The sequence below is a fragment of the Lingula anatina genome, chromosome 4, assembly GCF_051362555.1.
Source record: "Lingula anatina isolate TDL-2025a chromosome 4, LinAna3.0, whole genome shotgun sequence".
NCBI classification, from domain to species: domain Eukaryota; kingdom Metazoa; phylum Brachiopoda; class Lingulata; order Lingulida; family Lingulidae; genus Lingula; species Lingula anatina.
The window spans coordinates 15,651,177-15,678,376 of NC_141770.1; the positions used below are offsets into that span (position 1 = coordinate 15,651,177).

The 27,200-nt window shown below is 36.0% G+C and overlaps 1 protein-coding gene and 1 long non-coding RNA gene across 4 annotated transcripts in view; both read right to left on the reverse strand.

Moving 5' to 3' along the window:
- Positions 1-1,766: 1,766 nt before the first annotated feature.
- LOC106165244 (uncharacterized) lies at positions 1,767-13,800 on the reverse strand. Of its 2 annotated transcripts, XR_001238665.2 has the most exons (4): positions 13,602-13,800; positions 9,023-9,129; positions 4,068-4,162; positions 1,767-2,510 (listed from the first exon to the last, which is right to left on the reverse strand). It is a non-coding gene; the product is annotated as an uncharacterized LOC106165244 (long non-coding RNA). The 2 variants fall into 2 exon arrangements; XR_001238666.2 differs by lacking the exon at positions 9,023-9,129.
- An 8,107-nt stretch (positions 13,801-21,907) lies between these two features.
- Positions 21,908-27,200, reverse strand: part of LOC106165257 (uncharacterized) — a 43,648-nt gene continuing 38,355 nt past the window's right edge. Inside the window, exons 6-8 of one of the 2 annotated variants that reach the window (XM_087011010.1) lie at positions 25,534-25,606; positions 24,979-25,145; positions 21,908-24,192 (exon numbers count right to left, since the gene is read on the reverse strand). In XM_087011010.1, the coding sequence (XP_086867136.1) occupies positions 25,563-25,606 (44 nt within the window). In that variant the 3' untranslated portion in view covers positions 21,908-24,192; positions 24,979-25,145; positions 25,534-25,562. Of the gene's footprint in view, positions 24,225-24,978; positions 25,146-25,533; positions 25,607-27,200 lie in introns of both variants that reach the window. The other variant, XM_087011009.1, reaches the window with a different exon arrangement.

Here is a 27,200-nt window from a genome sequence, read left to right on the forward strand (position 1 = left end):
ATCAACATTATATTCAGTATTGATGTGAGATACTTAGTTGTATAAGTTTAGCAATAACCATTCCATAATATTCCATCTACATTGGAACCTACTTGTTTGTTAAACTTGTTAGGTAATTGATATAGACACATTCACGCACACAAACTCGCACACATTGTCATAATATCAAAATACATAAAACCTTTTGCAAATTTACAATGATTATCCAATCATCTTGTCCCTAAATATTTTTGTCTGTCACCACTTTGTGAGCGAGTTGACAAGTGTATGACACGGAAGTGTCACCCATCTAGGAACTTTACCGTGGGTGGCCCCCCTCATTAGCGCCCCGCTCGGCTTGGGGGCCAGTGGCAGTCTGTGTGGCGTGCTCTCATTCATCACATTTTACCTACTAGTTATGGCAGGTTGGGTCACCCCTGGGGGTAAAGTTGTGAACCCCAGCAGCATTACTCATGATTATAGTACCAGCTTGCTCTATGACTCGCGACTCATCATGTTTTTTTTTCTCTCCATTTTAACAAGCTTGAATTGGGGTTATGATGATTGCCTGGCTGTGTAGGCTAATGACAGCAACATGTGGGAGGGCTCTCGTTGAGCAACACGGGAGGCCTTGCAGAACACGAGCAGGAGGTGAACTCGTGATACACACGTCAGTGACGTCTGTCATACCAGGTCAACAACCTAACACTTTGTCATAAATATCTCATTGAATTATAATCCATTATTATAATTTCTTAATTTATCACCCTCACCCATAATAACATATAGAGTTATAAAAGAACAGAAAATATTGCTGAGACTGCAGTGACCTCGGATTGACCAAAATAAAACCATTTTCCTATAAACATGTGGGAGTTCTCTGAGGGCACTTCACGAAACTGGCCATGCAGAATGGGATTACTCAGATTTATATGAAAACCACCTTTGAATTGCATGTATATTATATTGGCACACATGTGTGCATACATGATGTTAATATGTTTGAGAACAGACCTCACACAGTCCGAGATGTAGAGTAATGGAAAGAGCAGCATCAGGGCCAGCTGGTCAGATAGTTAGACATACATGAGGAAAAATAAATCTTTTCTGGAAGTTTGGAATATTTTGGTTCTCAGACTCTGTTCAGTGTTAGACTAGAGTAGAGTTTGGCTTTAAAATAATTTAGAATTCTTTTTTTTTTTTTTTTTTTTTGGGGGGGGGGGGGGGTTGAGGGGGGATTCTAGTAGGAATTGATACCATACTTTTATATTGTGAAATGTACTTTTGTAAAGGAAGTTAATGGTACTGGGTCACAAGTGATTGCTTGAAAATACTTTATACTCAGCACAAAATGATCAGATTTATAACTTAAGAGTGAATTGATTTGAAACCAGTTTAGAATCAGCCAGTTTTTATTAGCTACTGTGTTTTAGTGTGCTTTTGTTTAATGATGCATTTGAATTCTAATTTTTGCCTTAAAAGTCCATCAAATGGCACCATGAAGTTTTAAATAGTATAACTTTAAGAAAAACCAAAGGAGAACAATTATTATTTGATTGTATATTTTCAGGGGTAGATAAGTAGGTAAATTTATGATCAAAATTTTAAATAAGGCTCTTTTATGGCTGATTGAGTGATTAAGTCAGTTTATCCCTTGGCATGTCTACTTTATTTAAAAAAACTAGTAGAAGTGGTGTCTATGTATTACTGGAAATCCCCACACTGTTCAAATGTATTTTTAAATGTTGACAACATTTGTGTTATTTCCTACATGTATGACAATAAGATACAAAAAAAGCAAGCTTTATTTTTCTTGCAAATTACCCGCAATTGTTTTAAATATATAATTTAATTACAGGTGTTGCCATATTGTACACTGTTTTCTATCTTCAACATGAATGTACTCCTACACTGTCCTCTGGTTGGCTTTCAATATTTAAAAAGTGGGCAGGTAAAATACCACCTGTTGCTTACTGAGTGTTTTAATAATTGATAAGATACAGACACAGACACAGAAGCAATACTTTTGTTTTGTTCTTAAAAGACAGAAAAATTGCATAAACAAGGATTCCCTTTATTTTATATTTACAAGGTTAATGCAGGATGTACTTTGAATGAATCACTGATGGTTAATTTATGCAAGTTTGGTGGCTTTAATGAACATCTGATAAAAGATGAGAACATATTTTGGAATTTGTGAAAAATATTATTAGATGTTGCAGGAAATTTTGAAGAGATATAAAATTCAGGGGCAGGATATTCAAGCATTAGACAAAAAACTAATCTTGAATACAGGTAATACAGGCAGATTTCCCTATTTTCTTTTCCTCCCAGGGGTCATTGTTAAGAAACAATTTGGTTTAGCTTTTTATTAGCATTTTACTCAAATATCATTTTTGTCTTGGTTTGATTTTCATCCACAGGAACAATGTATCAATTAATATTATAGTAAGAATGGTAAAAATTACTCTGTGTACTTGGTTTTATTTCTTCTCATTTGAAATAAATATGGAAGGCAGCAGTTGGCCATTCTAGAAAAGAAGAAAACAAAACACAATAATAATAAATAATAAAAACAATCATGAAAATAAAAAATTAAAAACTGTTTATAGTTTCTAAATATTAATGTTAATACATTTATTGGACCCTTAATGACATTCAATAATTTACTTGGCATGGAGGAGTTTGTATTGAACATGAGCTTAATTTTACTGGAAAATACCAGAGGATGAATAAAATATCACCTCGCTTAAGTAACAACTGTATTTGTGTTTGTATACACCAAGAGACAGTGTGTACAAATGTCAGTTATCATCCACATAAACTAGATGACCGCTATATCTGTTGTTAAGCAGCTGCTGGACATTACAGGAAGCAAGCACGGTCAACAGTTGAAGTGGCCAGTTTTGTTTGCCGCTCTCTTTAAAGCTGTAATAAATTCAGATGTGTCAATATTTAAAGAGTTTAATTTATTTGCATGTTCTATAAAACAGTGATTTGGTCATCTCTTTCTTTGTTTAACACTTCAGTGAAACACCTTGTGATGGAGGTATTATTTGGCTGTTATTGAATAAAATTGTGTCATAATGATAGGGGATGCTTATGAATGAGATTAGGGCTTTCATTAATTTATGGCGTTGCAGAGCTAATGGATGATTTGAACTTTATGTGTATCATTGGTCTTGAACAGGTGAAATATATCTTTTACATATACAGGGTGCTTTGGGAAATTAAATAGCTTAAAGATTCACTTTTTTCTTTTTTTTTTTTTTTTGTTTAGAACTCAGCTGCAAGTGTGCAAAATAAAACAAATGTTTAATGACATTTTTTTTTTTGTTTTTGGTTATTTATTTTCAGAAAATTTATAACATTATGGGTGTTTGTACAATGTTAATCTAACTGGTAGCAAAGTGTTAAAGACAACTGATTCTATTGACTTTCTCACTCAACACAAATCAAATAACAAAAGTGAATGGTTATAGATAATGTAAAAATATATTACTGAATTTGAATATATTTATATATGAAGGAAAAATACACGGGCGGATTCAGAGATATTTTCTGACAGTCTTCCAAATTACCTTTTTTGATCCAGTCTTCATTTTTGACTGTCTTCCAACAGAAAAAATTATATACCTGTCAATGTAAACTTGAAAATCTGACCGTCTTCCGGAAGACCGCCCCTGAAATAGGTATGCTAACACAAGTTTAAGAGCCAAAGTATTCTATTTTGAATGATTTGCTAATGACTTAGATTGTACGACTGTACCCCTACTTTTTTCATACCTCTGTAACTAAATTTTGAAGGGGAGTTTTCCCTTTCCCCCAAATCCACCCCCTCCCCCCTCCCAGATATCATGGAGAAACTCCATCCAAGTCAGTTAGATTGTGTTAAGGTTACCATGTGTTTCTGGATAATTTCTATGATTATAACTTGTCGACTAAGAATAGAGATGTCTTTGAGATTTTAATGTCCATTTTAACATTGAAATAAATGATCTTTGTTGAGCAGTTTGCACCACTTGTTAAAGGTCAATATTTTATGAATCTTGGTTGATTAGTAGGTAAATCAAATGCTTGATACCTACCTTGTAAATTGCTTTCATAATTCTTGTCGCAGAAAGTTAATTCTTGGTCAGTGAAGCTGCAGTTGGGGAGACAAGGTTTGGATCTGTGTGAAACGCTGTCACATAAAGGGAGCAAAAAAAAAAAAAGAGAGAGAGAGAATGAAGCAAATTGTCATAGAAATGTAAAATAAAAAGCAGAACCTGTACATATATGGTTTAGATGTAAACTTTTGTAAAATGGCAAGTTAGTGCAAAACAAGCAGTCATGTTTTGGAAGGAAGATGTAATGATTGTTCATGAAGTTGGCTACTGTAAACATTGCAATTTTTAATGTTTAATGGAATGTGACCATTTATGTTAAATGGGCCAGTGGGAATGACACTTTTTTTAATTTCTAAGTGTCTGTATATTTGCCAGGTTCTCTGTCCACTTGCGTTGGGACATTGCCACTGGCCAGAAAAGTTCATTTAAAGAAAATTTTACTGGAAGTTTGACTGAAGTGAAAATTTCAAAGCAATAGTTCTTGTTTCAGTTGATTTATATTTTATTTTCTTTGAAAAGAAGCATATCTTGTAGTCAATAACTGCTGTTGGTCACAGGTAAATTAAGCATACCGGTAGTTATTGAATGCCCCATTCAGTTTCCAAGTGGTCAAAAACACAGTAACCATTAATATTTCCTGCTTACTAATGGTGAGCAGACACAATTCCCTTGTGAATGGCCCACCCCTATCACTATCTTTTCTAGATTCTGAATTATGGCTGTTATGCAATTTTGAATTTCCTGGCCAGAAAAGTGTGACATTCCCCTCTGGCTTAATTCTCCTGGTCACTAGCACAGCTCAGCCAGGTAGTAAATAGACAGGTGAGTAACTGACCACTTGACCGGCAATTAGATAGGTCATCAGTAGCCAAATGGCAGCCATTTATGTTCTAACAAGGTCTCTGTCTGCTTCGGTCTGATGACCAAAGGTCCTTAATGTCCAGTTACATCTTGATAACTGTCCCCAAACATTGTGGTCAGTTGAAAAATGACCACAGCACCTTTGCATGGTCACTTGATGGATGTGAGTGTCTAAAATTGTGTGAAATGGGTTCTGATGTATACAGAGATAGCCTTTGTGCATGGGCCGTTACATGTTGGACATGTTGCTGATCTTTTCGAGATTATCGCTTGTACATGATCAGTTCCTCCTAGTAGACAAGGATAAATAAAGTAAAGTGGTACAGTGGAGACAAGGGTCTGTGCATGCATCATTGTGCCTGTTCAGGACCAATTCACACAAAACTCGGCTTCAGATCGTCCCATTCTGGTTTTGGATTGGTCTTTATTGTTACCAGCAGGCATGGATGGTGGCATTGCATTAATCTCTCCTGGGCCCATTGTTTGCAGTTAATGTTGAGGATAGACACTAGTTACCAGCAGTTAGAGTTGATTGCCTGACCTTGCTTTGAACTCTGTGTGATGGTTTACAGTCAACATCCTCTAAGAGGTGTGAATGCCTCAGGCCGGGTCTGACTTGGTACCTTGTGTGAACGTGCCAACTGAGTCGCCAAAGAGTCCTCCGTTTGTTGTGTATCTGCGTGTGTACGGGAGTAATTTTTGTGTTTGTCCCATGTAGTTCCCACTCCAGGTATAGATCAGAGATGACACTAACTGCAGTGGAAACCTGTGTTGTTTTGTAGCAGAGGATGTACACGCATTTTTGGGTTCTCATGGTTGATTGAGAAGATATCTGAAAAGTTTGAGTCATGTGTGTGTGTGTGGGGGGGGGGATGGGCGTTGGAAGAGAAGAAAGGAAGAAGAGGGATACAAGTCTGCTGCTGTGCATAGCACAACATGTACATGATGAATAGGCAAATTTGACTCTCTAGGATGTTTGAACAGAGTGAGGAGATAGATGGAGAGATAGATGTAGCCCTATTGTTACATAGCAGATGTATAGCATGTCAGACTGCCCTGGATGATTGAGCAAAATTAATATACATAGAGACCTTGAATCAAAGGGAGAGAGAGGGGAGTTGGGTGAAAATAGGTAACCTGCCTGGGTGACATGTAGAAGATTTGCAGACATACTTGGCTGTTCTGGGTGCTTGGGGAGACATAAGTAGGGGAAGATAGATATTGGACGTAACCTGTTTGGTATGATATGCAGGAGATACCAAGACATAGCATGTTGTCTTGGTTGATTAAGCAGATACAAAAGTGAAGGGGAAGGATTTAGGAGGCTGACAACATGAAAATGTTTTATTTTATGCATTGGCTAGATGCACGGACAGTGCATAGAGAGAAATTAGTAAGATCACCCCAGGGGGTCGCCTGGAGAGGAGGGGGGGGGGCAGAGACCATATCAGTTACAGTACGGACATCCTGGTACCTTATGGCCATAACTGAATATTTCCTCAAAATAAAAATGATAGCTTCATACATGGTGTTTGAAAGTACACTTGTACCATGTATCAGCACATTTCAGAATACCTTTGTTTCCTTCAGATAAATGGTTTAAACAGACAGCATTTAGTTTCTAGAAATTTCATCTATTATTGATGTTCACTGTATGTCATCTAATATTACCCCATAGAAGTTTTAATGACTGTGGGTAACTTGTACTTTAAAAGTCGAGTCTTTACCCTCATCCCCATGAATGCCGCTCTGGCTCACCATAATGTCTGAAAAGTAGTATGAAGCTCTATTGATGAGCATTTTGAAACATTTCCATATCTATGAGTTCTTTAAATATATATAACTGATCCCCTACTTGTAAGCTAAACATTAATTATACCCCCAGAATTTCTCTGTAAACATGCACAACATGCTTATGAATGGGGATGATGTTCAAGAAAATCATTACTCATCTGGAATGACTAGTTATAAAAGTTGTCATGCTTTTAGCCCAACTCTTGGCTCTGATGGCTATGTTATAGGGGTGACTGCATGGCTGGATAGTCTTACCCCCCCTCCCCCCCCTCCCCACCACTGCTCTTTGTTATGGCCTCATTTGTGCAGGTGTTTGTAAAAAAAAAAAACTTTCATTTTATTTTGTGTTTTTTAAAAAGTATGTGGTATTAGCATCTTACTTTACTTCAGGTGAATTCCAGGTGAAAAAAGGAATAAAAGAACATTTTTAGTTTTTTTTCCCTTGTTTATCCTTATTAATTATGATGGTGGCCTGTTCATTACTAATACACATGTTTATGGATTTTTTTTTTTTTTTTTTTTTTTTTTTTGATGTTACAGTACTGGTACAGGTTGGCAACTTTTTTAAACAATATTTTTTCCCTTTCATTTCTTCAAAGTACCATTCCCCCTTTTCTGTGGGAAAACCCAAAGCCATTTGGTCAATTTGCTAAAATGTTACTACTCCCAATTGACTTCACAAAGGAGCTAACAACAGAGGACAATTGTTCAAATAGGAAAATGATAATGTTCAGTCCAACAAAGGCGATGAGAACAATGTGGACTATGGGTGAGTCTGACTGAAGACCTTAAAGTGAAAACATGAAAACCATCACATCATATTAGAGAAATGAAGTCACAATTTCCCTGAGACACTTTGACGATAGAGTCCTGTGCACTTTGTAAGAACTTGTCTCTTTTTTATTCTTCCTTTGAGTCGGCATGGCCCTGGCTTCCACCAAACATGAAACAAGTCGTCATGTGTCGAGAGGATGTAAAAGCTGAGAGATAACCAAGATAAATGGACCAAACATGTGATTAGCTTAACAAACATCAATGGGACCAGGACAGGGATATTACATAAAACTACAAGCAGCCATTTCCACTTTACAAGTGGAGAAGAGCTGCTGTATACATAAAGGTTACTCCTTTGATGTTTTATTAAGTAGTCGAATACCTGGCTGGATTTGTTTGTTGTTGCTGTCATTTTAGAGGTCGTCCAGCTATTAGTGCTAATGACATACTTTGGGGGATTGCCACCAGAGGACAGGGCTGTAGCACGCCTGTGCTGGGCTCCCTGCTAGCATTTAGAGTAATGGTGAGGTTTTGACTGAAGTGAAAGTTACCAGTGTGTAGAATCGAACATTTTTTTTTTTACATTATTTACCTGTGAAAGAGATTGTAAAATGTTTTTTTGGGGGCCATGCATCTAATCTTAAATTGTGTCTGTTGTACATGCATTGTCATCCAGAAGAGTTTGAATTTCTTTCAAATCGAGCTGATTTAATTCACTGTGACAAGAGTTAATCTTGGCTGTGAAGTTGTTGGTAAAAAATAATCTATGGATGCAAATTTTCCTAGCATTGTTAATACTTTCCTTAAAATCTAGACTGCATCTTACAACTTTTGTACATTTTAAGGACTTAGTCAACTAATTTTGATTTAGGTGGCTGAAATGAAATTTTTCTCGGTATTTAAATATCTGAATGCATCAACTAATTCGAATTTTTTTATTCCTCCATCTGCCATTCTGTCAGTCTATCTCTTTATCTGTCTATAACTAGGATAAAAAAATACCCTCCATAGCGGTTAATTAGTTTACTTACTACCTGAAACAAACTAACAACTTGATTGTGTGCTGATATTTGTATCAACAGATTTCTGCATCACTCAGACAATTACATTGTCTGTGTTTGTCTGTGAATACAATTAGCAAATTGATTTTGCTGATGTTGCACTTGTAGGCTTTTCATCTTCTGTGTTTGAAACCTAAGAAATTTAATCACGTAGAATGCTCTGAGACCCGATGTTATCTCTGTGTATGGACTTCATTTGCCAAGTATACAGAAAAATGTGGACATCATTGTATTCTTATACTGGCACAAACCACTGCAAATTAATAAAGAGTTTTCACTACATTTCAAATTAGCTTTAATTTATTTATTGGTGTATGAACATGTTAATCCGCTTCTCCCCACCTGGACATTTCCTTCATATTTAATCCCACAGACTGTGTAATTTTCAAATGTGACAAAATAACATAACTAAGTAGTATTCTATTAAAAATTTTGCATACTAACCATTTTCTACTCATTTCAGTTCGTTTCATAATAAAATGGAATCAACTAACCAAATGGTATTTCTATTTCAGGTCCTGGGGTTTCATACGGTGACAAGCTCATTGCTGCTGAAAACATGGAGACATACTATGTGATATGATATACTGCAATAATTTGATATTTTGAGGTAATTCCAATACATAGTGATATATGGTACTCATACTTATGTAGTGAGTTATTGAAATGCTGTATACTTCCATACCTTCAGATAATCTAAGTATCCAGATTTATAACATTATCAGAATCAATATGTAGTAGGAGTAGTGTCTATAAACATTGCTTGTAATAATAATAAAAATAATAATAATAATATATTTATGTATGTATATATATATATATATCTGAACATTGCAATTTTCTGTATTAATAACTTGTTATTATCTTTGTCTCAAATTTTGAGATAATCCATGTATCTATATCTTGTGATACACGTAATATAGAACCATATTGAAACTTGTATTATATATCTGTACCTGGTGATAACCTCACTATACATACTTCATAATAACATCTTTATATTCACACGTCATTGTAATTTCTGTCTCTACCAAGCAATGACAGCTATATCTGTGCCTTAAAATGATATCACTATATCCGTACTTTGTAATCAGATCCTTTTATCCATACTTCGTAATGATATCCCTATGTTCATACTGTGTAATGATATCCCTATATCTATACAATATGATGATATCCTGATATCCATACTTTTTAATGATATCTCTATATCCATTCTTTACTATGATACCCCTATATCCATCCTTTGTTAAGATATCCCAATATTCATATCTCATAATGATAATACCTATATCCATTCCTTGTGATGATATGCCTATATCCATACGTATTGAAGATATCCCTATATTCATACCTTATAATGCTATCCCTTTATCCATAATTTGTAATGCCATCCCTATATCCATGGCCAGTGAAGATATTCATGCCATGTAAATACATTTGTACTTTATAATAATTTCTATTCCTGTGCTTTGATAATTTTGGCAAAGATCACTTTATCCATATCTAAGATAACCTCTATATCCATGCCTTCAGATATCCACATGCCCTTGCAGTCACAAAAGGTGGAGAACTGTGTTCATATCTCAAAAACAATTCTTTCTCCTTGGTTTTATGAAAATGTCATACCTTGAGATAATCTCTTAAACCATGCCTCAGAATAATGATTTTAATTTTTTATACCTTAAAATAATTTCTTTTCCCGTACATCGGAGTAGTATATGTTTCCATATTTAACTCTATACCTTAGGATGTAGTACAGCAATCTGAATAATGTATATGCAGGATGCAGGTAAGTGTTAACCAGTATTGCAAGTTGAACTTTGCAAGTGATTTTATGTTGTTGTATGCTCGATATTAAGTCAAAAGTTAGAATTAGTATTTAAATGGCAAATGTTTGTTTGCAAAGGGATTGCATGTTTTTGTTTTGTTCTTTTTTTTATAAAGCATAGTTTCTTGTAAGGATACATTTGATAAATTGTTCAATGGTGATGAACATGTATTTTTACATTTTCATTGTTGTAGCCATTTTAGTTATTTAATGTTATTAATTTTAATTCTCATTTTTTACCATTAATATTTAGTCTCTAAAGACTCTGTATTGAGCTGTCATGTATTTCATCAAGTTTTTACGTTAAGTATATTATTTTTTGTGACTGTGTAATATAACTTTTTATATCTTGGATGATGGATTTTAAATATTCACATGAAGTTGAACCTTTTTTTATTTTGTTGTGGAATTTATGTTATATGGCAGCATTGAGTGCTGAATGTTTTCAATTAGATGCTATCGTTGGTTGAATTGTTATTTTATAATAAATAAACATTTTAATTAATGAAATCAATATTTTAAAAGAATTTGAAGTTTGTGTTTATGTACACGTATGTTACGGAGCGTTGACAGTAGTTAGGGGCACTGTATTGAATAGATAATATAGGAGACAGCACATAGGATTTTCGTTGTCATAATTTTTCTGATTTCTTTCCTTATAGCTTGTGCCTATGTCCCAAAGACATTTTTTCAAATAATGGTGTAGTTTTGTTGCCTGTTATGTTAGAAATTATGCAGAATGAATGTGCAAAGAATGCGGATGGCAGTTCTCTCGGCTAAACCCAATGAAAATAAAAGCCGCCTTAAGAATACAGTAAAGGAATACTTGTTGAGTTGGTGACTTCAAAGAGCTATAGGCAGCAAGTTACATGAATTGAACAAGAACTTGCGTTTATTGTATTTTTGTATCCTACACACCATTAATTTAAAGCTACACATTTGAAGAGAAAAGTGATCGGGAAATGAAGTTTCAATTGTCATGACAGTATCTATAACGAAAATAAAAAAGCACATATAAAATGTAAGTAGCGCATAGTTTGATTCTCACCACAAAAATGTTTTTCTCAGTTTTGTAACAACAATCGTGCTAGTCTGTTTGTTATACACAGGCCATCGTGTTTAGATTTTTTTCTCCTCATCTTCAACTTTTTCAATTAAAGGCGGCAAGGTTAACCCCTTAAGAGTCTCCAATTTTCTCTCATTAACTTTACCCCTCCTCGTCATATTGAAGTTCTCCGTTCACAGTGTGTGGGGGGACCCGGGCTTGCAAGGTATTCAGACCCGCAGTCAATGCTAGCACAGGGGGATAGAATTACGTATTTGTATCTGGTTCTCGCGGCGTCACAGATACAAGAATCCACTTTGCCTGCACACTGACGGTGGGACTATATACTTAACACAAGTAACATAAAAGCTAATGTGTGTTCACAATGTCGTCGTCATTGTGTACTTTGATTAATTGGTACAGGGCAGATAAGATTCGGGGGTTATTTGGGCCCCAGATTGGTTTACCTATCTTTCTATGGTCCTTCTTTTATGAAGACCGGGGAATAAAAAAGTCCGTTCTTTATCTGTGTTTAAAACGACGGGTTGTGTTTCGCCTATATAGGTCCATTATGGGGTCTTGTATTACACTGATTTAACATTGTTGACATTGACTTTTTATAGCTGTTTTGAGATTTTTCTAATTTTTCTTCAAAGTCTGTCTTTCAAGGCTCAATGCGTCGATCGGGCTGGTAATTGTAAATCTTGGTCAAAATATAGACTGAATTTTCTACCCTGACATTTTTTGTGTCAGGATAATCGACTCATACTGGTTCGTAAATTCGTTTAAAGAATTGAACAGCAGTGTTTTTTCTGTATGTTTTTTTGCGAATTATCTCAATTTTATTACCAAGCCTGATTTTACTGCCTTCTTAAATCAAGAATCTGACTCCTGTAGATTTCTATAGAATAGGCCAATTTTTATGACTCTTTTTTTTTTTTTTTTGTTATGTACTGCCTAGGCGTGTAAATAGTATTAACATGTCGTGGGTTTTTTCTTGTTACAAAATCACATCTTGATCGTCTTGTTACATGGAAAAATGTCTGAAACTGTCATTTAATTTGAGAAAAATATTTGCAACATTCACGTGTAACAACGTGACGTCACGCACAGATGCTACGTCATCTAGGTATGATGCTGACATTTACACTGGTACCGAGAGTTTGCTCGTGACGTCACTCACCCCCCCCCCCCCCAATTATACCAGCGACCGGTTTCAGAAAATAACCTTAACCAGATTAGACTAAATTTTAAGACAAAAATTGTGTTTTACTGTAAACCATGCCACTTCACTTAAATGAAGCAAATATCAGTGATTTTTTTTAAACCACGCCTTTCTTCGTATAAAACGAGCGCAATAACTTAATGGACTATAACTGATTTATCTAAGTCAAAATAAATGGACATTTTTGTCTAAAAATTTAGATTAATTTTCTAAGGCTTAAGACCCTTGAACAAAATGTTTGGCTTTAGTGGCTGAAAAGTCCCCACCATGGGGGATAATGTGCTGCCTCTGTTTTCTAACAATTTCTCTAATAAGACCTTCAATAAGGAAAAAAACGTAAAAGTGCCATAAAGTCATGGACCTAACATATTCGGTCATACCGATTCTCATTAAAGACTGAGGAAGCTGAAATATAATGAACAAAAAGCAGAAGAAAACCTTCCATTCGCTCGGAAGTAGCCATTAGTGACGTCAGCACGATTAAAAAAGTTTAAAGATGCCTCTCCAGTGACAGACATCTTGAAAGAATATTAGTTAGAGTGATTTTTAGGACTGATTCAAACCTGGTACATAAAAGTGCATGCGGGTTAAATTGTAAAATTGCTCCGTTTTTTATTATTTCAGAGCTTAGTACTCTTGAGGAATTAATTTGTACTTTAATACATGTCACTTTAGTCATGGGATTGTTCACGCCTCTATGTACAGTGATGAGAATTGTGAATTCATAATTGCAGACGCAGTTTATCAGTAGACCAGTTTGAAAATATCTCAAAATATCCACTTTCGTTGTCGAATGCTAAGCTTAGTTTCCAAACTCATGTCACATCATTTTATCAAAATAAAATAGATATATTTTTCAAAACAATTAAATGCATGTACGTAAACCTCCAAGTAAAGGCGGAGGTAGCCCTAAAACACTTACGGTATATTTCTGCATTCGAAACTGGATAAGTTGATACTAGCTGTAGGTTAATACTAGCAACTTTTCAAAAATCCACAAAGAACACATTACGTTTTTTTTCGCGCAAATTCTCGTATTTATCTTCCTGTACCTAACGCGAGAAGGACCGAGAACGGCGAAGGTTGACAAAATGACAAACTTGTTGCCTGTCCACCCTCTCGCATCGCCTCTTTGAGATAAGCGATCAGGAGATCGTCTCTTGATAACAGAGGGCCAATGTGGGAAAGGTCGCGACATCGAGACCTTATCTTTATTAGTTTTATTACCTGACGATTGTTCTTGGGAACGATAAGCAAGATCGAGTGTCCCATCTTCTTATTATCGTACAAAAACACGCAGATGGCCTTTGAAGTTGGGACGCGTGGCCAGATTTTAAATCAATTAAAATGTTTAGATAGACCTGCGCTTGTTATTGTCTTTCTGTAAGCACTGTTGACATCTGAGATTGATTTAAAAGTGACATAATGTAAATAATAATGAAAATCCATGTGATGAATAATTTGCAACAGGGATTTTTAAACGTAATACTTTATTTAAAAACTCAATATTTTCGTTTTTGTTTAAGATAAAATGTAAATCTTTTTGGAGTGAAAAGTTTTTTTCAAACATGGTTGTCATTTTGTGCCTTACTTGTACGTTTATCAATAGCTACACTGTACATTTGTGGATCCTCGGGTTTTGCTCTCTCTCTCTTTCCCTCTCTCCCTCTTTGGGCGCTTGGTACTGAAATCAATTCAAATGTTTTGAAGGTATATTATTACATATTCTAATCTTGCTTTTTAATATTGAGTAGAGCAGTTCAATCAATCTTCATTAAATATTCGAGCGGTCTTAAATTTGACGGTGATTTAAGAGTTCTAATAAAATATTTTCAAGTTCTCATTTGCAAAAGATGTTTCGTAAACCACTGTGTGAATCAATGTATATCTCTAACGTGCAGCGAGGGGTGGATGGCCTAATGATTGTATTGTCTAGAGGCACTGGTCACCCAACTGTGTAATTTATTTAATCATTGCTACCACTGATAAACAACAATCGCCGAGCGTCCTAGAAATAGCGCCAATTACATAAACAACTACAAAGGGAAGAATTTTTATTGCTTTTTTATTCGCCATTCACGTGTAGAAGATCCACCTTTTAATGATGTCATTTTCATTTCTAACGACACGATATAAGAGAGAGATATTATGCTTGAAGTATGCAGTTGTTACAATGCACGCAAACTTGATTGGTTCGGCAATATTTCAAACTTCCTAACAGCCAATAAATACACTGCAGTATTTCGTATAGGGAGGGGGGTTGCAAATCAGCTCTTTTGTGAGATTGAATGTGTTCCCACTGCGTTAAAAGCTACCTGAAACCTAAATGACGATGGTCACCAAATATGACCACCATCTTTAGAGAAATTTGCAAATGGCGATATAGATCTATTGTGCCCCTTTACATCACAAGCTGAGTTTATTAGTTATTTTATTATTTGGAATATTCCCGATTTCATGTTATTGGCGTCGTTCGTTATTCTTTATGTAACGTATATGTAATATAAGAAATACGAATTATAATAGAAATACTTCGCTTATTTCATGTAGTTTTCAACTTCACTTGAATAAAAAAAGTACGCAGTGCAGCCCACTTACAACGACTGTTTAGTAAAACATCTGATCGTGCGAGTTTTTTCCCTGCTTGTGGTTTATCTGTATCAACTGCTCGTGTGTTTTTGAATTGAACATCACCGGTTCTTATGCTGCACATTCAATATCCTCGTTATACATCAAACGCTTGAATAAATGTTCCCCTGTACACACACACTGACGATGTCTCTTTTAACCCATTGCTCTTTGTTACCTCTTTATTTCCGAATGTTATTTTTTTAAAACTTTTTAAGGCAAAAAGAAATTTCTACAGTTTAGCCCGCATTAGTAGTAGAGACATGCATCTGTCGTTGAAATAAAATAAATATTACGATCTGGAGTCCTTGGTGATTTTTACTATAAATGTGGGTCTTTGGTTATTTTTTCCTGTGTGAATTCAAAATGCTGAAATCAGAATTTAAAGTTTGATGAACCAGGCACTAAGGAAAGATGGTTCTCTCCAAGTCTGGGGATGAGGGTTCGCTAGAATGTTTGATTTTTATTTAGACTCTGCAGTGATAAAGTCAATTAACCGCTCATAATCTGTAGAAGAGAGCAAGTTAGAATGTATAAGTTACTAAGACTCAGAGAAGAACCGATTGATATAAGTGAGATTCTCTGACCCTTTTTGTAGAAGAGGCCACGTTAAAACCACTGCTTTCCACAGGAGTCAAGCACGAGATCCACGTCGCCTTGCGTCCTCTGTCGCGTCTCTACGTGAGGTACTACTAGGATCTGATTAATTGCGGAACTAAGAGATATTGCCTGATATAAGGGTACAACTGTCTCGACTTATAGTCGTCAGAGGCGTCTCCAAGAAGAACTTTCTCATCAGAGTGGTGCGGGCAGGCTTTGGTAAAAATTTAAAGTTGAAACGACCGTCTGAATTAGGTTAGAACCTAGTAACGGTCTCCTGTGTTTTGTAAACGTGAAGGGTCACTTTAATGACGGCTGATGGTCAGACGATGTAACACACAGGTAATTTGATTTTCCTTTCTGCATCATGCTTCATTGTGAAAATGATGAAGCCTAATACTGCCCAATGTCTTTAATTTATTTTGATAAATAAATCTTTAAAGATACATTTGATTCCACACACTCTCCTAGCCTGTGTTTACTTGGGTCCCCCCCCTCCCCCCTCCCCACCATAAGCTCAAAAATGGACCAATACTTATAAACGATAATATTTTCTGTCTATAATCTTATTCATATTGTCATTCAATAAATATACATATGTATCCTGAGCCCCTACCTGAATTCGTTTCACTTCACGGTTGCTCTTTGATCTCAATTTTATTCTCTTCTTCAAGACTTCAATATTTCAAATTGTGTAACCCTGGTGTGACTTATCAAACGACAGATAAAAATTAAATCAATGGCCATAGCAACTTGAGGTGTCTGAAATGCTTAATGGTAAGAAATAAATTTTCATTTTCACGTTTTTTTAACATGTTTTGTTCACGATCACCGATCATAAAATTTAGTCAAATTTTCCGTTTTTCCCTTTATTGCATATTTGTAAACCACTTCCTCCATTAACATGCTGTCACAAACTTCAAAATTTATTCTGTCCAATTATTTGTCCTTTTTGTGTGTTCAGTAATGACTGGATATACATATTTTCAAATTCATATTTCGTCTTTTTTCTTCACTATCTCATCTCACCCCCTAAAAAAACCATAGGGTGCGGCCATACTTGTTTGCCTTTCTTCACTTCAACTTCATATATTGAAATATAGCTGAAACCGGATTTATAACTTCTTCTCTCTCTTTTGCCCCCCCCCCCCCTCCCCCACCCCCCAAAAGAAACGGTACTTTTTATCTTCAGTTCTTTTTGTTTCTAACACTTGCATTATATATTGCCGTCTCTAGTCTCACTTGTAATTTCCCTTCCTTACTCTAACCCCAAATATATTTCGTGTATTTTATCTTCATTTAATATCCCTGGATGCCCTCCTGTCTTTGAGATCACATTCATGTTGGGGTAATTAAAGAAATAACCATCTTATTAAAACTGAACACTAATCTATCATTAATCCGCTTGTTACGCGTGCTGAGAAAGGTGACAGTTCTAATAACTCGTAAACCTCTCTCTCCCGTCTCTCTTTGATCTTACCGCCACTACATGTCTTGCATGGAAATATCACATTTTAGAGCCCCGTAAATCAAAACGAAAATAGGTTATAAGAAGTTCAGAAATCATTTGAAATTATGATGGAGCGTGTAGGGACTGATATGCCCTATGTTTTTTTGCAAGTTAATAACGCGTACGTTTCAATCTAGATTAAATTAAAGAAGTCAGTATCCAAAGGGGAGATAGTATCTGATTTATTTCTTTGGAGCAGCTTAATATCTAGACCATTTCTTTTGAACTTTTTTCCAAAGGGTGCTAAGCGTGGATAATTGTTTTTCTTCCTTTGCCTTGAACTAGAAAGTGGAGGATATATGAAAATAAATTGCATTTAGCACCGGTTTCTTATTTGTAAACATTACTTACTGATAGAATTTTAAAATAAACGCAGAACCGCTTCTCGAGTTTAAAACAATGTGTAGTTTTTCATCATCAAAATAATAGATGAAAATAAAATAGGTAAATTAAAATTCATAGATTAATGGGTGAATTAATAAGTACTAAAAATTTCGGCGAAGAAAAATAGATATGAAGGGGAAACGACAACATCAACATTTGTCTAAGATTGCAGAAGGCTTGCACCTCTCTTTCACGTGTAAACAGGAATCCAGGGCTGGTCACACAGGAGCACTTTAGCCCGAAAATTGGTCTTAACTTTTAAACCAAAGCGTGATCTACATCAGTTCTAAGAGGGTTGATTTTTTGTTGTTGTTGTTTAAGTTTGAAAGTGTAGACCAAATTCCAAGTTTAAGTTTTGTTGTGAAAGAGCTTCGTATCTTTCTTCACATCCACTTCCAGGGAGTCAGTGGACCACCGGTTTGAGTGCAGCAGCTTTTTTCAAGACCACATGAATTTATACGATGCGTTGTGTAGTAAACTAAGCGTGGAGTGCCGCTGTCGTTCCGGCTGGTTGGAACATGGCCCTCCCTCATAGACTCCCCTTCCATGCTCCACTCTGGTCTACCCTCAGCGAAAGGGACAACTCGTGCTATTTGTCTTGTGTATGTAATTCTTTGTTTACTCTCAATTACTATATTCTTCAAGGCACTCTACATGCCTTCCAAGGCATTGTATGTTCTCATACATTTACTTTTACTAGGAACTCAGAATATAAAACATGCCTAAAGTTTACCCAGCAGAAAAGTTTAAGTAGTTGCAGAAGTAAAATTATCAATTGAAGAAAAAGAGACCGACCAGACAGGTTTTCTTTGCTTTAAATGGCCTCGGCGTAGGAGGTGGTCTACGCGTGTTTTATTTACCTCTGGACATGTTTTTGATCTTTTTTTACAATTGCTGGCTATAAATCATTGCGACGTAGCGATACTATATGCACCATTGCTACGCGGCTTGCCAAAACACGATCTTAAAAAACACACACTGAGCATTTACCCAAGAAGCAGTGACTGAAACGCCGTTTCAGTTTTTAGACATTTCATCCTGGTTTTGAGTATACATGTAGTCTTATCACCCAAATCACCAAGTGGTGAAGAGGGGGGGGGGCATTAATTTCGTCTTTCGAGTTGTTTCCTTTAAATTCGAATAACCCAACAAGATGGCACTCAAAATTACTACGCGCTCCCCTCAGAAATTGAAAATTTCATAATTTTTTATGCTGTTATTTCTTTAAAGTTTAGGCATTGAAGTGATACATGAAGATATATAGACGTAGTGATACTTTAACAAAGGGCATCTTGCGAAAGGGGGTGGGGTGATATTAAATTTTAGGTGGCATTCAGACCAGCAGTAACATTTCATTTGAACAGAACGATAGCATTCATTCATCAAATATTACTGATGGAAGTCTGAATCACTTTTCAAGCCAATCCCACTGGCGACTGGCGCAGGTAAAGTCCATTGATGGAATTCTCGAAGAGAGGCTTCATCTTCGTCACTCTGCAAGACCTCACTGTAGCTACCCTTGGATTGCGATTAGCGATCTACAAGTTGTTTCCCGGGCGTTTTGCCGCATAAATCGCTTGGTCACCTGGGAAAGCTTGTAAATTGGAGATGTTTCCATGGAAAATTATGTTAAATTTGCTCTCGCTACATTTTCCGTAGTGGTGGTCCGTTGTAAATCTTGCCCTTTCACCATCGGCCATTTGTACGGTTGTCTATGTCCATAAATTATATCGGGCCGCAGCGTATTTTTCATTGCTCATAGGCTCTGTGCTACATGTGAACGAGAGGAAAAATAAAACAAGTGCTCCCTTTTTTCAGCGTGCAATGTAGCTGCTTTGGCTCCAAAGAAATACGAGTTAATTATTTATGTCTCAAGTTCGATATCAACCGATTAAAGATAAATATTCATGCAAAGATTTGAGTGTTAATCCATATGCTATTTCACATGAATGAGTATCTGTCTTTTAATGGCATTACGTGAAAGAAAACACCACCCTTTGTATTGATTTACTATCTATCGTATAGTTCCGGTCCTCTCATTTAATCGTTTTAATGTTAACTAAAATTACAATATTGTAATGAACATGTGAAATACCACGAAAATGAAACAGATTGCAAAAATTTTAATTAAAATTATTTTTTTCAAAATCGTACTGCTCTAGTACAAAGCAATATGCGAACGAAGTGCTATACATTATTTCTAATCGAAGTAAATGCAGTCTTAAAAAAAGGTCTTCTTTCATCCAAATGGCTTATCATAAAGTGATCTTAACAAAGAAGATCCTGATCTAATCCATTCCATCGCACAGAAGACATCTTAACACTATAAAGTAACACTACAGACCTAGATGTTACTATTACTGAATCAATTAGTAACAACAACGACACATTTAGATATTAAAATGATCGAGTTCTGCAATTTGAACCTGTGGCGTATTTTTTCGCGCACTTATTTACGTAACAACACCACGTCGAATTGTTAAAGCTCTCCTACTATTGCTCTGTAAGTGATTGCAGTATAATGCCACAGAAAAGTGACTCATTATTTTTCTCTTTTTTTTGTCTTCGGCTCCTTAACAGTAAATCTGTCCGCACAAAGAAAGGAACCTTCGCACATGGCCGACGACGAAAGATTTATTAATTCATATTACTTTACAAGAGCGGGATGGATTTCTTTTTGTCAATTTATTTTCCCGTTTAAGGCGGCGGATTGAAACGCGCAAGTGAAAAGGGCACTGAAAGAAGTTAACTGTGTGACCATCCGTGTAGAAACATTGACATGACGTTCAACAGCCAATGCTTAATAACGTTACCATTTTGTAAATTGGGTGCCAGGCTCCCCACGTAGAAACCTGGGGAAGACACAGCGTCTACTTTGACCTTGATGCTTGGGGCGGCATCACGAAATACTTTTTAGCCCGAAAATTAGTCAAAAAATTTTTAGACGAAAAATTGGTCCATTTTAGTTCAAGTTCAATTTATAGTATTGCACTCAAATAAAATGAGTATTAGCCTGATACATTAGCAATGTCATTCTCCTTATAAAGAGGGTCAACATTTTGCCTAATTAGACTCCTAGTGTTTTGTCTTGGTTCAAATGTGATCAAAATTTGCTCTTAAATATTAAGAACAATTTTTGGGCTGGAATTATTTTGTGAAACAGGACCCTCTTGCTTTCCCCAGGTCACATTCCGTCCCCTTTCACAGGACTCTTTTTTTTTTCTACTCACCTTCGTGTTGCAGAGGAGGTTGACAGGAGGGGATCTATGAAAAATGGCGACACTAATATTGGGTTCTCAAGGCGAACAGGTCAGTTGTTTATCTTGTCTAATATGACAGAGTCCATCCGATACAAAGGGGGATTTGTGATTGGAGGTGGTAACTATCGTCTCCCCTACTGTCTACCCTGGGGCTTGCTCTAGACCTATTTTTCAGCTCACTTTCCCCTGTTTTGTCTGAGGTGTGTGTGTGTGTGTGTGTGTGTGTGTGTGTGTGTGTGTGTTAATACGGGACCCAAAAGCATATTTTTCAAATTGTGCTATGTTCGGCTTAACTTTTTTTTTCAAAAGAATAGCACATATCAAGATAGGAAAGCGGCTGTTTACAGGGGCGTTGTGCATTGCAACCCCGAGAGAGGGCGGACTGCAGGTGACAGACAAGTGGGATTTTACTTCCCTTCCTCGTACACTTCTTGCTTTTTGCTGGTTGTCCAAGCATCCTTCCTTGTTTCCTTTAAGACCCCACGTCGCACATTACCCTGGCAACGAGCAGAGAGGTACAGAGAGAGAAAGAGTTTAATTTTCCTTCTTATTTATAATAATTTTCCTACTTCTTTGATGATAATGATAGATGCACCCCTTTTTGCATGCGGAAAAATAGTCCATTTAATATGGGTATTTGTATTGTTATTGATTTATAATAATACCAAAAGCGTAGTTTAAACACCACCGTATGTCGGTTGATGCAATCTATGCATCTTGTTAATACGTAATGGTATTTATTGAGTATTCGGAAACTGAAGCAGTTCCCCGGCGTCAAGTAAATACTGCCAAAAACGTGAACAAGCCGCCTCTTCTTTCTATAGAAATATCAATAAAAACTACTCGTTTACTTTATACCATTTTAATGACTTCACGTATGTAAATGATAATTGATTGTAATACTCGGGTTCTATTCATAAGTGGCATCAAACAATTTACAAATATAAGATTTAACAAAAGTTGATGATAATTATAATAATTATATATCTCGGTAAAAGTTCGTGATCGACACTAGTTATACGCAGAGAGCTTGTGCATTTACAAAGACATGTAATAATAACTATGTTTTATATCAATCATCGCCGAGCGTACCGCCATATCATATGTTTGCTGAGCACTTAATAAACGGCGATGATTTTAATATAGATATCCCATTAAAATGTTAAGCTTGTCATGTGAAAAAAATGACCCACAAACTAGAACCAGAACATTTCACTAAGCACTGAGTTGGTGAACAAAGAATAATCAATGTAGAAAACTCGTGAACGCAGATTGCACACTTATCTGTACAAAGATAGCAAGAAATAAGGACATTTTTCACCAGCCCCTCCTGTCAGAAATAAGCAACATTTGTATAATAAATATACTAACAAAAATAAAAGTATACTTGCGACTGGAAAAATACTAGATGTCAACTACGATCTAGCGATTTTTTTTTTGCACAAATCGGTGTGATCCCAAACATGGTTTTCAGTTTTGTACGGCGGTCAATCTGAGACCACCTTTGCACAGTTAAAATACAGCGGGGGTATGTCATGAGCCAGGATTTAATAAAGTTGAAGAACGTTTTTCTTAAACTGCTATGCACATACTTTCTTTCGATAAAATTGCCAATTACTGCTATTATATACTACACTACTTCAACAAGTAGGCCTAGCTCTGTTGGGATGACCTGTCCCATCTTAAAAGATAACTGTAAAAACGAAAATAAATTTTCCAAACAGAACATTATGTCTTGAGAAATAAAGAGAATACAGGATATATAAAGCTGCAATTGTCAGGAAAATGCTGCTCCTCCAGTCATGCGCATTAATAGTGTTACAAGCACTGTGTTTGAACTCAGTTACAACACAGCACAAAACAGTTCTATTTCCGATGCGCTGAAACGAAAAGCACGCGCGGTACTGAACTATTGCAAAATTAAACTTTCATCCATCGAATATTATCCTTATGAAGGCTAAAATGCCATTAGTAACTTTCATTTAACAGAAAAAAAATGAGAGAAAAAAAAACAGAATTATAACACTACGTTTGCTCTCTTCCGTCAGAAATTTTATACTTCTATATGTATATGATTATTTGTATATGTTATAGAGATGGCCCCTGCCACTCAAGGGCAGTACCTGAGATGGAGAAAAGTACGAACACACAATTTATCTAAAACTTCACAACCTTTCTCTAACAGTTCTACACAACGCTACGACTAATAGGTTTTCAAATTCTTTGTGCGAACGCGATAACTTTATAATAAATGCGTACCCAAGTTTCCATAGCGGAATATACTAATATATTATGCTGCAGACAATAATTATTGACAAGAGAATTTTCCTCATGTGTTTTTACAATTAAAAGCCCACCATGTGAATGTCTTTGAGTTTTCTGTAAAGTAGTAAAAATAAATTTCACTTTTTTTTCACACAATTTGGCATTCTGGAGAAAGAAAATGTTATAAAGCAGAGCATACTGCTCTAGAACATGCAAACCTTAATGAATATTGTTTGCACGAAGACTTTCCGAATAAGCGCAGGAGCGATCTCCCCCTGGTATACGCTTCGTCAGCCCGTACACCCCTTTGACAACCGGAATACCTTCCCCTTGACCCACTTCAAGGTGGAAGTAGTAAAATAAATGCAGCTTTTCGATAAATAAAGTTTTGAAATAGGCTGCAAAAATTGTATTGGCAATATTATCCGACAATGAAATGCTGTGAACTCCAGCGCCAACAACGGCCTGTGTTTGTAGACTGGCAGTCCGGTTATATTCACAGAATGCTCCGTTTCCAGTTTATCCAATTCCTGGATCTCTTCCCTAGTATGAAGAGGGTGACCCCCTCATGTGATATGAATGCTGTCTTTGTGTCACAAGTGACCTTTTTCACTCTTTGGAAAACTGTCAATAAATGCCATCGCCATTTATTTTCCAGTGCACACGTCACAAATGTTTATTTTTTTCTTTTTAAGTTTTTATTGTCTCCCAGGTGAAAGGAGTGGTCATACCCACGGTCCATACCGGCGTCCTCTTCACGTTTTGTGTCTTGTTGTGCTTGTGTCGTCATAGATACCCCAACCCTCTTTGATGAGAGGATAAAACTCGTTTTTGCGCAGATTTCGTTGGCGAATATTTTGGCACCTCTCGGGTTAATTTTGATTTTACAACTACGACTCTGAAATATAAAATAATTGTTTATTACTGTTTATCCGCATAATATATAATTCAGTATCATTGTATAGTATGAAGTGCTTAATTATTCTAAAGTATACGATATTACATAGACCTTTCAACGTGAGATAACTCATGGTAAAATCTATTTGCATATTTTTTCAATACATCACAAATAATGATACTCAGACATAATTACATAATTATGATACCTTGTAGCATCTTTACAGCGCCTATTGATCAGTTTATATAAATTAGGAACGTGCATCTATTACTATGACGGAAATATATATTTCACATACAATAATAATGAGACGTGCCCAAAAGCGTTTTCAATATTTTTTTGGCTTTAAATCATCGGCCTAACTGTTTTCCTTTTTCATGTATTCTTCCTGCTTGTGTTTAATACGTCGCCCGTATATATAATATGAATTTATGAAAAAAAAATAAAATAAAAAAAAACATTCCCTGTGCAAAACCATTGAGAATAAATAAAATACAGATCTGTTAAAAGTGACAAAGATCTAACTGTTACTGGTAACACCATAAAACGACCAGTGTTTAAGCTGGAGTATTTGAAAATTATAAACCTTTCAAAACTGACATAAATTTAACTTGTCACGGCTACCAACATGAACACGTCCCGTGCTCGCCGGATATGTAGACAAAGTTTCGACTTGTCGGTATGAAGTTTCACGGTACCCTTTAATTTTCTCTCTGACCTGCCCCGCCTTGTGTCACTCCCGACAACCTCTTACCTTCGCCAAACGATGTATTCCCGCTACGTCGCCATGGCAACGACAACGCTTCCCTGTCGTCTGCTTTGAGCTGTCGCCATGGTAACGCTGTTCGTCTGACCCTCGGCGCCAGTTTCCCATCAGCAGAGAGGGTTGGGGGTCAACTCGTATTAATCATAGTTAATAAGCTGTAATTTAGGATGGAAAAACGTGAGTGGGGTTAAAGAAGAGAACATGGAAGATAACACGAAAGGGCAAACCTTTGTCCCATTTAATAAATGACTGACACACGGAAAAGGAGGTTCGACCCGAAACAGTGAGCAAGCTTTACTGTTGAACATTTAGAGTGAATTTTTTTTCTTTCTTTTTTTTTTTCAAGTATCTATGTGGATGTTGCGCTTCAGTTAAAGATCTTGGGGTGGATAAATATTCCCAATGAGCTTCTAAACCACAGACGTGCTTTTGGAATACGATTTCAAATCCAGAGATTAACTGCAAACAGATTAACAACAAACTTTATTCTATCTTATTATAAAGTTTCACATGGCATAAAAATATAATTATGAAATGACTTACTTTATAAACTCTAATACTGCATTGAATTCTCACAACCTCGGCGCTGACTCATGGGATGACTTAACAACTTCGCCTAAAATGAGAAATGGGCGACTTTCATTTTTTTAAAATTTTATGATTTAATCTGACTTCAACATTTTCTTCACTTTTGCTTCATGGTTATTTCATTCATACAACCTTGGTCGGTTTTGCAATTTTCCCATTCTCACGACATTATTTTATTCAAATTTATTTTTAAAAATCCTCCCTTCAATTTAGTCGTGATTTCTGACCGCGAATAAGACAATAGCAAAACTGGACCATCAGTAAATTTTTCAGCTCTATTTTCAATCTTTTGAATTAGAGTCCTTAAAGATGCATACAAAGTCAATTTTTTGTCACAAAAACCAACCAAATGCCAGCATATAGTTTCAAGTAGTATAACTAAGAGAATTACCAAAAGGCATTGTTTAATTTCACCCGAAAATGATGTTTGAACAGATTTTTCTGCTGGCATTCTAAGCTGTATGTCAATGGGGCAGGAAAGTAGGTCACGGAAGTAGGTTAAATTTACAACCATAAATTTAAAGAAAGGAGCAGTCTAAAGGTCTTTTATGGCTGATCGGGTGATCTATTCAGTTTTTCCCTTGGCATGTCGAATTTATTTGAGTCATATAAGAATCTAGTAGAAGTGGTTTACATGTGTTACTGGGAATCCACACTCCACCGATGCTCGGTTTGTATGTACCTTTAAAGGACAATGTTCATGTAAATATCCATTTCTCGAATTTTGAAGATACAGCACTCAATCTATACACTAGAGGTATGTTTTAATCGATCCCCGCCATTTAAAAATTATAAAAACAATCTGTTAGTAGAAAAAAAAGCGTTTTAGTAAACCTCACCTCAATATGCAAAAATGAAGCAACAGATCTGGGTCACGTGGTACTGTGACGACAATCACGATAAAGGTCTATGAGACTCAACTGAGCTGCATAAAGACGGAGAAGTTAAGGAAAGTTGTGTTGAACGGAGTTGAGGAATTTTCGTTATGCCTCGGTGTTTTGCCGTGGGATTCACCAAAATTGCAGCTCTCGTTGACAATCTTTCTTTGTCTGTGACGGTCTTCCGTGACTTACTTACTAACTTCGGTGACAATAGTTGCGATGCTCTAGATCATGGTCACCTCAGGTGGTTTAGATCATATCAAGAGCTGGTAGTCTTTCAGATTAACTGTCATCAGTTGGCAAACTTACTGATTGCTGATGCATTTTAAATGCATTGTAGTTGACCAAAAGCTCGTTTACAACAAACCTGTTAATTATGCACCGCTGCAATTCCCAAGCCAGGTAATAACAGGTATGAAACTCGTCTTGGTGGGCTTTCATATTTTTCAATATATCTCATTTATTTCATGGGGTTATTTTATTGGTATTTGTAAATGACGTTAAATATCAATACTTAAACAATTAAGTTCAAACACGGTCGCAAACATTAATAAAAGAAATTGCTCTCAGGGTATCTTGAAGCTTCCGTGGAAGAAAACGTGTTGAGGAAAAACAGGAAAAAGAGCGTTATATTAAAGAAAAAATGGGAACTGCTATAATAAAATGGTTCGTTATCCTAATTCGTTTATGCTTTGAGGATTTGTTTCTGAAGATAATTTCATCTGAAATATTAAATAATTT